The sequence below is a fragment of the Bombyx mandarina genome, chromosome 05 (genome assembly GCF_030267445.1).
Source record: "Bombyx mandarina strain Sakado chromosome 05, ASM3026744v2".
NCBI lineage: Eukaryota > Metazoa > Arthropoda > Insecta > Lepidoptera > Bombycidae > Bombyx > Bombyx mandarina.
Window position 1 is genome coordinate 13,150,053 of NC_143212.1, and position 12,404 is coordinate 13,162,456.

The 12,404-nt window shown below is 34.3% G+C and overlaps 1 protein-coding gene across 2 annotated transcripts; it reads right to left on the minus strand.

The window, feature by feature from the left end:
* Window positions 1–1,679: 1,679 nt before the first annotated feature.
* Window positions 1,680–11,469, minus strand: Tnpo (transportin 1). Of its 2 annotated transcripts, XM_028178658.2 has the most exons (15): window positions 11,249–11,468; window positions 10,669–11,001; window positions 10,336–10,551; window positions 10,044–10,166; window positions 9,373–9,468; window positions 8,654–8,837; window positions 8,204–8,418; window positions 7,465–7,674; window positions 6,418–6,729; window positions 5,947–6,054; window positions 5,574–5,747; window positions 4,841–5,012; window positions 4,385–4,480; window positions 3,481–3,556; window positions 1,680–2,591 (listed from the first exon to the last, which is right to left on the minus strand). In XM_028178658.2, exons 1-15 carry the CDS (start codon window positions 11,351–11,353, stop codon window positions 2,309–2,311), a joined length of 2,703 nt encoding a protein of 900 aa, XP_028034459.1. In that variant the 5' UTR covers window positions 11,354–11,468; the 3' UTR covers window positions 1,680–2,308. The 2 variants fall into 2 exon arrangements, with proteins under 2 accessions (XP_028034459.1, XP_089583975.1); XM_089727849.1 differs by lacking the exon at window positions 3,481–3,556 and having other exon boundaries at window positions 2,370–2,591; window positions 11,249–11,469.
* Between the last annotated feature and the right edge of the window lie 935 nt (window positions 11,470–12,404).

Below are 12,404 nucleotides of genomic sequence, written 5' to 3' on the forward strand. Positions count from 1 at the left end.
TGAATAGTTTCGAAATGTTGTCAACATCCCCGAAATGATAAGACGTTTATGCGATCAAACAATATTTCAGAAGTGTCAATGATAAATTCAATCGTCTCAACAAACAATACTATAATTTTGACGAATCGGAATGTGACATTTTTTTCATATCCCCGAAAAACCACAATGTTACTCTGAACACTAACGCTATGATAGCACTTTGTAAAATAAACTAACGTTCACACGAACTACAAAATTTTCAGATCAATCATCTGAAAGAACTAAATGACGTATCATAATAACAAGTGTTTTAAAGTCAGACTTTTAGTTTTTCATTTATAAAACAAAGAAAAATAATAACAATTTTTTTTACTTGAACATAATAAATATACATGGTATTTACACATACATAATAATATATAAATATATAATATAATTAAATTTGTAAAATATACACGTCAATAGTATCGTTTATAAATCGAACGAGTCGTCGACGTTACTCTACATATTCGCATTACAATCTAGTCGAGTTCAACACGGGCGAGTGCGGTCGGTGCGGCGACCCGGCGAGCGAGTGCGGCCAGTGCGGCGACCTGGCGGGCGAGTGCGGCCAGTGCGGCGACATGGCGGGCGAGTGCAGCCGGCGTCGCTCACACAAAACGATCATCGAAATAAGAATACTATTTGGTATGTCACATAGCGAACACCTAGCCACCGTAAGTCTATCAAAAAGCTGTATATCTACATTCGATACATGCATACATATACACGTACATATCATATTATATTTAAAATAAATCACAATCACAGTTTACATAAATTCTCGATTTCACGAAGTCTTGTTCATCGAAAGAATACATTATTTAAAACGTAATATTTTATAGCTCTAAATTAATAGAATATAATGTAAATGTAGCGGAGGAGAGAGTAAATGCTGATTATGAACGAATAAAAATTAGACATCGGAAGATAAAAATTTACAATTTGCAACAAAAAATTTAGTGTTAGAAACAAGATAGATTACGTGCAACGTGTTTATAATATTGCCATTTTCTAAAATGGCTTGTTACATTTACATATAATTACGTCGACGACGCCGACCCTTAGAGCGATTGCACGAGTCTTCAGGAAGGAGCTAATTGCATCGAGCGAACACGTCCTACTCCGACACTACATAAAGGATGTTTAAGTTTTCATTGTGTACAAAGGCTGCTCTCTATCTCTGATAATTATACAACGATCAGATATATAGAGATATGCAACTTGATACATTTAATAAAAAGTTTTAAATATTTAATCGAAAGCATTTTACAATAAAATCATTGTGCGAGACATTCAGACATATTATTGTTATAATTATTATAGCTTTACATAACTCTTATATGGCCTTTGCACAAAATATTTAAAAAAATATTATTACATTTTAATTTCATTTCACATAGAGCATTTTGCAGTTGTCACAATAAAAATACTTAGATATTAAATTTTGATACAAAATAGCCATAAGAATTCTAATTAAAAAAAAAGAAAATATTTTTTTATTGTTATCCATGTTTTATGACCAAAATGGTAAACGCGAGCTTAAACGGTAGAAATAGTCAAACTTATGTCTACGACTCGCGGAACCCGAAGAAAGTACTTGAAAAATAATATAAATTTCAATTTTATTTGCAACATGCTTTGAACTTTGAAAAATGAGCAACGAGAGCCAGGGTGGGCTCACTGTTCTTGTATAATATATTATGTTCGCCATAAAGACTTAAAATTAATTTATATGTTTTCCGCAGATAGTATACATAATACATCGAACAATGAATATTATACATTCACTAAATTTCCAATTAACGGAAATATATGTTTCTGTTACTTGTTTGATACTGTATGTGTCTTTGTGTACGTAAGCCAGTCTAGCTCTCGTGAGCTGATGTCCCAAATTTACAAAAAAGTTAAAGTTATTAACAGACCAATACTATTGTCAAAATATCACACTAAAATCTACAATATGCGTACTGGCCTTTTTTATTTTCAATATTTATGGCAGTATGCATTCTAAAATTCCAAACGAATAATTAATAAAAATCACAAATTTGAATCGTCCAACGGGACATCAGCTCTACTCGCGCAAAACATAAGTCAAAACAATCACGATGCGATCTCAGCATCGCCGTCGTTCTGTTGATCGAAGCCACACGTCAAGATGTCATCGACCTCAAACATCTCCAAACAACACCGCGATTAAAACAAATCGGCAAAGGGAACCTAAAACTAAATGCCGATCTGACGCGCCGACAGCTGGCTCGAAGCATAACAGGGCACCGGGGCGTGCACCCTAGATGCCGCACATGGCCGACAGCCGCGCGCTCAGCTGCACGGGGAACTGATCCGTGAAGCGGCGCCAGTTCTCGTCGCCCACCTGGTTTTTGAAGCCGTGCAGGATCTCCGTGAACATGTCCTTGAGGTCGTCCTTGGGATGCGACCAGGAGGCGACGGCGTCGCAGAAGAACAGAAAGTCGGGCACCACTCCCGCCGGATTCACTTGGATCATCTGACAGATGCCGCGGAACGCAGAGTCCTTCTCATCGTTGTCTCGGATGTTCCGCAGCGACGTGCACCTTGAACATTACAACTCTTCCATTTTAAAAACGCCCGCGTTGTGTGTAGGTGATAATTCGAAATTAATCACATTTCTTGTTCTGATTGAATCATATATATAATTTTTTTTTTTATATTTAATAAATATATTTTACTCTCGCGTTAAAAACTTATTTATTTAAGAATTCGAAGTATCACCTAATGCACAATATAGAGTGAAAAAATGAAACTATAAATTGAAAAACAAAGCAAATTCTCATTTAAATCATCTAATCTCATGGTATTTTTCCTTGTAGTGTTGTATGCTCTATATAAATATATGATTAGCCCAAACTGTAAGCCAAGACATAAAGCAACATACTGTTACTGTTGGCACATCAATTAGTCAGGATAAAAAATGAGTACAGAACGGTGATTCTTAGATTTGTTAAATTTATAGTTAAATTATTATCTCAAATACCCACTGAAGGCATTTAAGATCTAGTAAGTGAAGAACCGATTTCTTGCTGTAACCGGTTTGTCTTGCAGTTTGGTTAGGTAGTGTTGGATATATTTAGCAACTTATACACATATATATTTATTTATATATATATATATATTATAGAAAGCGGATGGTGTTCAACGTACACGTATAAGAAACATCACTGTAATCAATACAATAAAGTAATACCACCCAGTAAAGAAGGGAGTAGTAGTATAGACAGATAGTGTGGCCTTTTCATATTTTTTTCTTATGATCAACGTCAAAACATCCATGCTAGGAAAAAAACAAATTAGGACAACGGATATACATAAAATAATAAGTAAAAAGCATGAACAAACACCATCCACAATCGAAATAATATCGGTTAATAACTTATTAATTAAAATTAATAATTTAAAGTAATAATAAAAAAAATGACTACAGACCACTGGCGTACAAATTGATGTAATACGGGTGCGACGTCGTGGGGGCACACATAACCTAGCCGACCGATAGTAATCGCTACACGCCACGACATACCGAGAACAAAACCAAGAAAACAAATCAACAAACCATTCAAAACATACTTAAATTACATAATTTAATAGCAACAAATTAGTGTCACAAATGGAAAAAACTTCAAACAATTTTAAGGCTGTCCAATTATAATAAACAAAAATTAAAAAAAAAGAACATTTAAATATCTAAAGATGGTCTAGTTACTGAAAATATAGAATTATGTATTTTAAAGAATTTAAAAATAAATCAATATTATTAAGTAAAATTTTTAGAGAAAATGAGTATCTTCTAGGCCATCTTCTAGATGAGGCTCACACTTGAGTTTTCGGATCTACATAGGTGGTTGGTTATATATTTACATCATCAAGAAATAAAACTAAATAATTTATAATAGTTATAATATAATAAGGCAATATTCATTAAATATAACACGATATTTTATGTTATTGGTCAGTATTTCTTTTATATTTATATCGAAAAATATAGCTTTGGTTACAGCTCCCAGAGAATATTGTAAGCCTTAATGAACGAAAGCAATGACTGATTGTTGTGAATAATTAAATAAAAACAAATCATATTTAAATTAAATTTGTTTGTTATAATATTTAAATACATACACATAGTATGCCACAGGAGAGTAAATAGATATAAAGCAGTGACTTATTTGTAAACATTTAGGGCCATTACTCAACATACGCAAATAATTTGCAAATAAAATAAATTAAAACATTTCATTTGCTAGCAACCAACAATATATAACGCACTGGGAATGTCTTTCGGGGGCATAGTTATTGTTGTCTATATTATAAATTGAGCATGGGCATCACTTACCTGTGTTTTCGAGGAGAGTTTTTGGTGTGTTAGGCCTATTGATGATTTCAACTAAATGTTTAAGTACTAAGGGAATATACTTCGATGTTTCTTGACCTGAAATATAAAAAAATTAAAAAGAAATTACAAGATGTTGCAAAATATTGATTAAATCTTAAATATATGCAGAAACTATAATGTTGTAAATTAATAAATAAACATTATTTTTGCGTCTCTTAAGCGAATAGGTTATCAAAAAATTTGAATAAAAATTATTAACATCAGCCTGGTTAGAAAAAAATGTTTGACAACAAAAACAAAGCTATTGTATTTTGTTTTCCTGCAAATAATAACAACATTAAAAAAATGTTAAGAATATGTATAAGCACATTTTCTTAAATTATTTTATTGCAAAGAAATCTTAATTAATTTATTTTAATTATTTGCATGCCAGTCAATTTAATAAAAGGTACCCACCTAGTTTAATACTAATTTCGCCTATAGCCCAGGTAGCATTATTGCACACAGATATAAGTTCAGGATTGAGATTTGCTCCGAGAATGGGTAAAAATTCTGGTATGTACGGTAGGACGTGTTGGAAACACGCTTTTGTGAGATCACCAAGTAACGCGAATGAAGACTGACGAACCTGTAATACATTTTTGCAATTAAATTTTATTTTTATTGAATATGCTATTTGAACTTCCGTAGAATAGTCCCCTCATAAAAATAAAAAAAATATTGTTTACAGATTTCACACATTAGTTGTATATATTTTAAAAATCTACTCTTGGGTAGCCATTGCATTGATTCCGTTTAGTGTCGAAAAGCACTATTCGTCTTTATTACTAGATTCTACAAACTGTTAGAACTTATAAAAGATAGACAATCCTCTTTTCTAATCACCTAATTACAAGTTATGTGTCTCAGTCTAAAGAGTACTGTGTGGAGTCAATTATAAATTCACTCTCACATCACAGGGTCCACAAAAACCAATGTTAGAGTTCAATAGGATGTCTAAAGTGGAATGGACTTTTCCTGACTCAAACTTCTCATATCTTGAGGGACAAATAAAAACTTTTGATTATTACTCATGGTGTTGAACAAAAAATTTAAGCTAATTTCTTTAGCTCATATTATCCAACCAAACAATCCAGCCACATTATATTTAAACAGGTATACCTTATATATACAGATATATAATAATTACCTCAGGCATAGGGTCTTGCATACACTGATAAAGTAGCTGCATTAAGTTTGAATTTAGAACCAGTCGCTCGATATGTCCATCTAATCCTTCAGCCAAGCCACTCAACAAGTCCAGTGCAACAATCATGAATTCTTTGTCCGGGGCTTCAAACTGCTCAGGACTTTGACTGTTTGCCTGTTTAAAAATAATATTCACTTATACTGCCATTATTCAAAATATTTTTTCAAGATATACCAAAACTTTGTTGAGAAAATTGTGTATTTTGATTAATTTTAAGGAAGAATGAAGTATGTAAAGCAAATTACAAAGATTTTTTTCGTTTTTCGGAAGCAAATTTACTTCAACACAGAAAAAAGTATAAGTAGTAACTTACAATGTTTTGATTTAATGTCTGTTCTATTAAGGAAACACATCTCCTGAACACAGGTTCACAGTATGGCAAAAAACCGGACTGTAGAGCTGTAGCTACAGATGATAAACACTGAAAATAAAAAGATTGATATAGTTTTGTTAAATACCACTTATGAACTACTGAATGATACAAAAGAGGAAGTGTTTGGTGTGTGTGTGTGCCTGCGTGTGGGTGTGTGTGTGTGCATGCGTGTGGGTGTGTGTGTGTGCATGCGTGTGAGTGTGTGTGTGTGCATGCGTGTGGGTGTGTGTGTGTGTACTAATTCTTATCTGAACTGTTAAATGAAGATGTAAATTGGCCGTGTGGCCAAATTGTAAAAGTGTGGTGTAAAAATTAAACTGAATATATTTTATTCATCAAATTGAAAAATTACAAATGAAACAAACAGATTGCTTCTATAAAGGGTTTATGAAATTATTAATATCACAGTACCTCTAGTAACGGGAATAAGTCTTTATCTTCATCCTTGAGTACATTCCATTTATTTATTAGAGGTGGCATCAAGAGGTTTATATATTCCGGTTTGTTGAGATGGTGACCAACCGAGTCTGCCAAAGTTCCGATTGCGTCGTACAATATGAGCAGGTTCTTGTGTTGGTATTTACTGAAAGCGAACACGAGAGTCTGCAGGATGTAGCCGAGGTATGGCACTAGCTCTGTGCAAGCTTCTTCCTCTAATGTCGCGAAGGCAGAACAAGCAGCCTCTTGGACACGTTTATTGTTGTCGAGTACTCGTTTCAACAGCTGCAAACAATGTACATGAATTATTTTAGAATTTTGGAATAAATTAGTCCATACTTCATCCCTGTGGTATTTGCAAAAACTACGTGTTTTCCGTTTATTTCTATAATCGTAAGTCGGTACATGTACATAACCTAAAGTGCTTTTTAGAATTGTTCACAGTCAGGAACATGTTAGAATGTATTTTTGTTTCAATTGCTGCAGCTTTAGTCACAACTATCCTTCCCAGTAGAAACTAACATTCTTACCCTCTCTTAATCTTCCTCTCACTACATCTCTTACTTTCCAACGCCAGTTTTAAAACTAAAAACAACATAACACCCAAAGTACAACATGGATAGACATCATTGTACCCTACCAATGCTGATAGCCTTGAGAGGCTATTTCAGCTTCTCCTTGATGTGTAGGTGAGCTCACTGGGCTCTAATCGTGAGTGTCGCTAACACTGGCCCTAGCAAGAGCAGTGCTTCGCAGAATCTACCACCGGATCGGAAACGCGACACACTAAGAAGATCCCGCAAGAAACTCAGTGGGCTGTGTCTATGGATTAATTCACTCGTGGAGTCCTTCGTCGCAAGCGATGGGTTCGACGATAACGGTGACCGTCATGGATCCTCCCGATCCAGTAGCGGTACCTAAAAGCACCGCTAATGGATCGGGAGGATCCATGACGTGTTAGACGTTATATATACTAACTCGATAAAGGCATAAAAAAAGATAAAAGAAACGAATGAATACCTCTGTGAGGACAGGTCTGAGGTAGAGATCGTGCGACTGCGATACGATCCAGTGCGAGTAGCGTGAGAGGGTCCAACAAGTGATGGCACGCACGAGCGCCTTGCTCTCGGGCAGGCAGCACACCAGATACGGCACCAGGTCCGGCAGGTGCGGCACCATGCCCCCCATGCAGCCGTCCGCTACAGCGCCCAATGCCAAAATACCGCTCTCCTGCCGGACAGTAGTTATCACTTTGTTAACTTAGTAGATTTTACATTTGATTATTTCAGAACCAAAGTAGAATAAATCTTAAACTTTCTGTATTCATAACATGTAACCATTTAAGGTAGAGGTTTTATTGCATTCGTTTTTTAATGTTGTTACAAATTATAATTATTGTTAATAACTTCATCATCAATCAAGATATTCATCAAATTCGTCTTTCCCAAGGTGACGGGAATAATAATTATATCACAAATTTATATATGAGTATTCACAACATGATATTGATGTCTAAATAGTACAATAACATCTAATATCAATATAATGTCATAGATTTTTTAATTTGTTTATGTTTATGATAGTTCATAATGGAATCACTTATAGTATCTTAGTGTGAATGTTATTAATTAGTACAAAGCATCTGGACGAATATAATTATGACTTGTATAAACATATAAATTGGTAATATTTTCATTCTAACAAGATTAGATATTTATTTTAAGTTATTTATTATGTGAATTAATTAAATAAACATTACTTTGATGACCCAATCGTCATGGAATAAGGTCTCCTTGAGTATCGGGAAGAGCACGGGCAGAAGGTCAGCACCAAAAACGTTGGCGAGAGCGTCTAGTGCGGCTGCGCTACATTTGCGCAAGTTCCAGTCCGAAACGGATCCATCATCAGGGTCGCCACCGCCCTCAGACTCCGTATCAGAATCTCCACCACCTGACATTGTGCTGTCTCCTGCTCCTGTTACATTAGACAATCCTTAAATTTCTTTCTATATCAGAGAACAAGTACTAAAAGTAAATTAAAAATGTTTTTCTAATAAAACTAGTTTTTGCATTTAAAAGATTTAATCAATTTTGCTGAAATTTGAATAATGAAAATTCTTTAAATAATGTATAATAATCACATTTATATTTTAAGCATTAACACTATATGAAATGTTGGTTTTAAGGTTTTACTTAAATCAATACATTACCATTATGTTTGATGGTATGGGAACGTGGTTTATGAAAGCGGGGTCTGATGTCGGTTTCGCGATCTGGTTCTGCGTCGTCTGCATCATCATCCCGGTCACCACGTAGCAGGATAACATCCATCTCTGAATAGCGCATGCCGCGAACTAACACTGGCAGCAGGGCGGGTAGTCGAGGACCAAGTACCTGTTCATTAAAGATGATGTAAACAAAGCCTGATTTTAAGTCACCTCAAAAGTCTATGGACACACATCACACCAGAAAGTCATGAAAGATGGGGTATGGGAAGAGCTCTGAGGTATTGTTGAAGACGATTTTGTTATCTCTTGTTTACCACCACATCATTTGCAAGCTGAATATGGCTCAATGCTACTACTTGGCACCACTAACTCCATCTAAATTTCCCCGAATAACATACCACCTGGTTTTAGAGTAAAATTCCAGTGTTTCCTGAGCATCATCACATTTTCTTATTCAAATGAGGTTTAAAGTTATCAGCAGTAGTCAGCCATTTGGCTGTGTCTTTTGCACAGAATACTGCCATGAAGAAATTTGACAGCTCACTATCAGATGGCTCCTCTGTGAAGACACAGGCAATAAAAAACATGAGGTTGACACCACAATTGTTATGTTTAATGGTTTCCCCAACCTTCAAATCAACTATTGATATCTTTGTACAAATTTCTTAATTCTGGATTCCACTCACACAACTAATACATACCTCTCGACAAACATTTTGTTCGGCAAGCGCGAGCCAGAATTCACAGGCTTCTAAAGCCACTCCTTCTTTCGGATCTTGTGTTCTCACCAACATATACTGTTGATACATTAAAAACTGATACAACTTTTCTATTTATTAGAGGCAAACATTACATGAAAAATAAATTTTTATCAGTTTATAAACAAGCATGGCTACAACTGATCCCTATTACTGAGCATTGAGCTAATCTGTTCAGTACTGTTTTGTGTGGTGAATAATTTTAAACTCGACATGGTGGCTCTTCAAACTGGACTATGTGAATAATAATATGTTTCATGGCAGAAAGAGACCATAAGATGGTACCTATGTGAGCAAACTCACAATTTGCCTCACAAGTATATATAAAAAAAACTTAAGATACTAGAATATTGAGTTTTGGCTTTCAGATCAATCTAGAGATAACTCTTTTTTGAAACATCAGAAGTTTACAAGTAAGTAGTAAAAGTAAGTGTCTTTAAAAAGTATAATTGAAGACTTAATACTGAATAACAGACTTGAAGTAAAACTATATTTTGAAGAAAAAAATCTGCGACTTTTATGTACATCTTAAAAAATAATAGATTTTTGAAGATTTTTTTTCACGAATGAAGCTTACGAGTATAAATTTCGATAGAAAATAAAACATAAATTACCTCTATAATATTGGGCAAATGTGGAATGAGTCTGTCAAGTCGAACTTCCAACAACAGCACAAGTGCATGACAAACATTCTTTCTAACATCTGGATCCTCATCAGCAGCTAAGTGAAATAAATTCTAAAAATAAAATTTATATCTGTTACATAGTCTCTGAATATAATTCGGATTTACAATAAATTGAGGTTGGTATTACTATATTACATTAAAAATTCAAAAAAATAAACTTTCAAGAACTAGGTTAACAAACACAACAACAGATTATACACAATAGTAACTTGAAAATCACCTCAATAAATGCATCTATGTGCATCATTAGTGCTTGTGTTCTGCCCATGATAAAATAGTTTACACATCCAATAGCATGACATCTGATTTTAGGAGAAGTATGCCTAAAGAATTGCAGAAATTTTGGTATTAAGACATTCAAAGGTCTGTTCATAGCATCACTGTCCAGTAACTCTGCTGTGTCCTCACAAATTTTTTGGAGTGCTCCAAATGCTCCCTATAAATAAGAAAGAAACAATAAATTCACTATCAAAATACAATAATAAAAAACCTAATATCAAAACATTTTTGCTGGCATTGTTAGGTTTATTATTGGATTTACTTATTTACTTACTTCACAAACATTATAGTCCTGTGAATCAAGCATTTGGCATAATGACGGTAGTAGTTCAGGCCAGGATGTCAATTCTCCTTTGCTAGCAATAGTTGTGATGATAATACCAACTGTTGCACGAATTAACGGGGATGGATCTCCCACAGCAGATAAACATTCCTGCTTTATAAATTCTGCTACTTCAGGCAAAAAGCTGTTGTAATGAGCTTTGACATTATTTTTCAATATCAAACCACTTAGTGACCTTGTTGGTTCTTCTTCAGTTACCAGTCTAGTTAAAACGAATATCAGATAGTTGTTGAAGTCCGGGTATTTGTTCAGTTCTTCCAATTTCTGTTATTACAATGAAAGGAAACTAAAATTTGTCAATATCTGTCATGTCGGAAAAATCGATTTTATACAAAGCGTCTAGAAAAATGCAACCATCACTAACAAAACTAACCTCTACAATATTCATTTAACTTGTAAAATATTGACCAGAAAGGCTTAGAAACTCGAAAAGTTAATTTGTTAACGATTAAAATTGTATAAAAGATACACGCCGATAACTTTGATCTGTGTAATTTTTTTAAAAGGATACTTGTTGAACTGCTCGTTGTGTAGCTGTGTCGGGTGACTGTGACTCTTTGAGTAGTGTTAAAATTTGCCGTAATCCTTCTTGTTCTGGTTTCCACTCCATTTTCATAATAAAATCCAGAAAACGGTTAATCACTCGGTATAGCAAAGATCAACCATGCCAAAATTTAGAAATTGCCACAAAACAAAAAGCTATGGTGATTATGGTGTTGTCTGTTGCTGAAACTTGAAGTTTAATGCAGGTTCTAAATAATTACGATTTTAGGCTGAAAATGTGAACAGCACAAACCTACCATGGAATTATATGTTTTATTTGGTGTTCAAATTTATGGTAAAAATTAAAAAATTGTAAAAATCAAACAAGTTTAAGATTTAGGCAGTAGGCCGCACACAGGAGATATTTTTGTAATTCAACAATTGTGGCGGGACATTTGAAACAAAACACATACTATCATGCCGTATTTACACCATATTTACACGCGCATCCGCGGTGGTGTGCTTATTTTTATCAAGTGTTGTTTGTGGTATAAGATCTGCTGAGCTACATAATTTTTTTACTATGAAATTGAATTTGAATTACTTTGAAAGATGGAACACGTTTGTTTTCATGGCGCGGTAATTTGTAAAATACCACATAAAAATTTTACATTTAAATTAATACAAAAGTTGCAAAAACTCTATATTATTCAAGCACGCCCTCATTATAAAACAGACGATTTTTTTCTGCACCAAATCAAAACGTGTAATAAATTATGGTAAGTTATAGCCCTTAATAAAAGGGGTTAACTTTTAGTGGGTATTTTTTTCTTCTCAACTGCTACGTCAAGATTGTAGGATGATCATGTAGTCTACATTCTGGAAGCTGTGCCACAGTTAACTATATGCCCGATGTTTTAATAGGTAGGGGATTTGCCAGTAACCACTCACTACTCTCTCAGGCCACCCACCTAGGGCCATGCTCATCTATCTACAAAGGTAATGAAAAATGATGTCCATGTACTTAAACAATACATTTCCTGCGCTCCAAATTGTAGCGCAGTAATTGTGGTGATGTAAATATACGGTGTGAGTAACGTATGGTGCTAGTGTACTGCTTCTTAAGTATGCATTGATATTGTGATTTTTGTAACAAAAGTAATGTTTGTTTTCGAGATTAAATT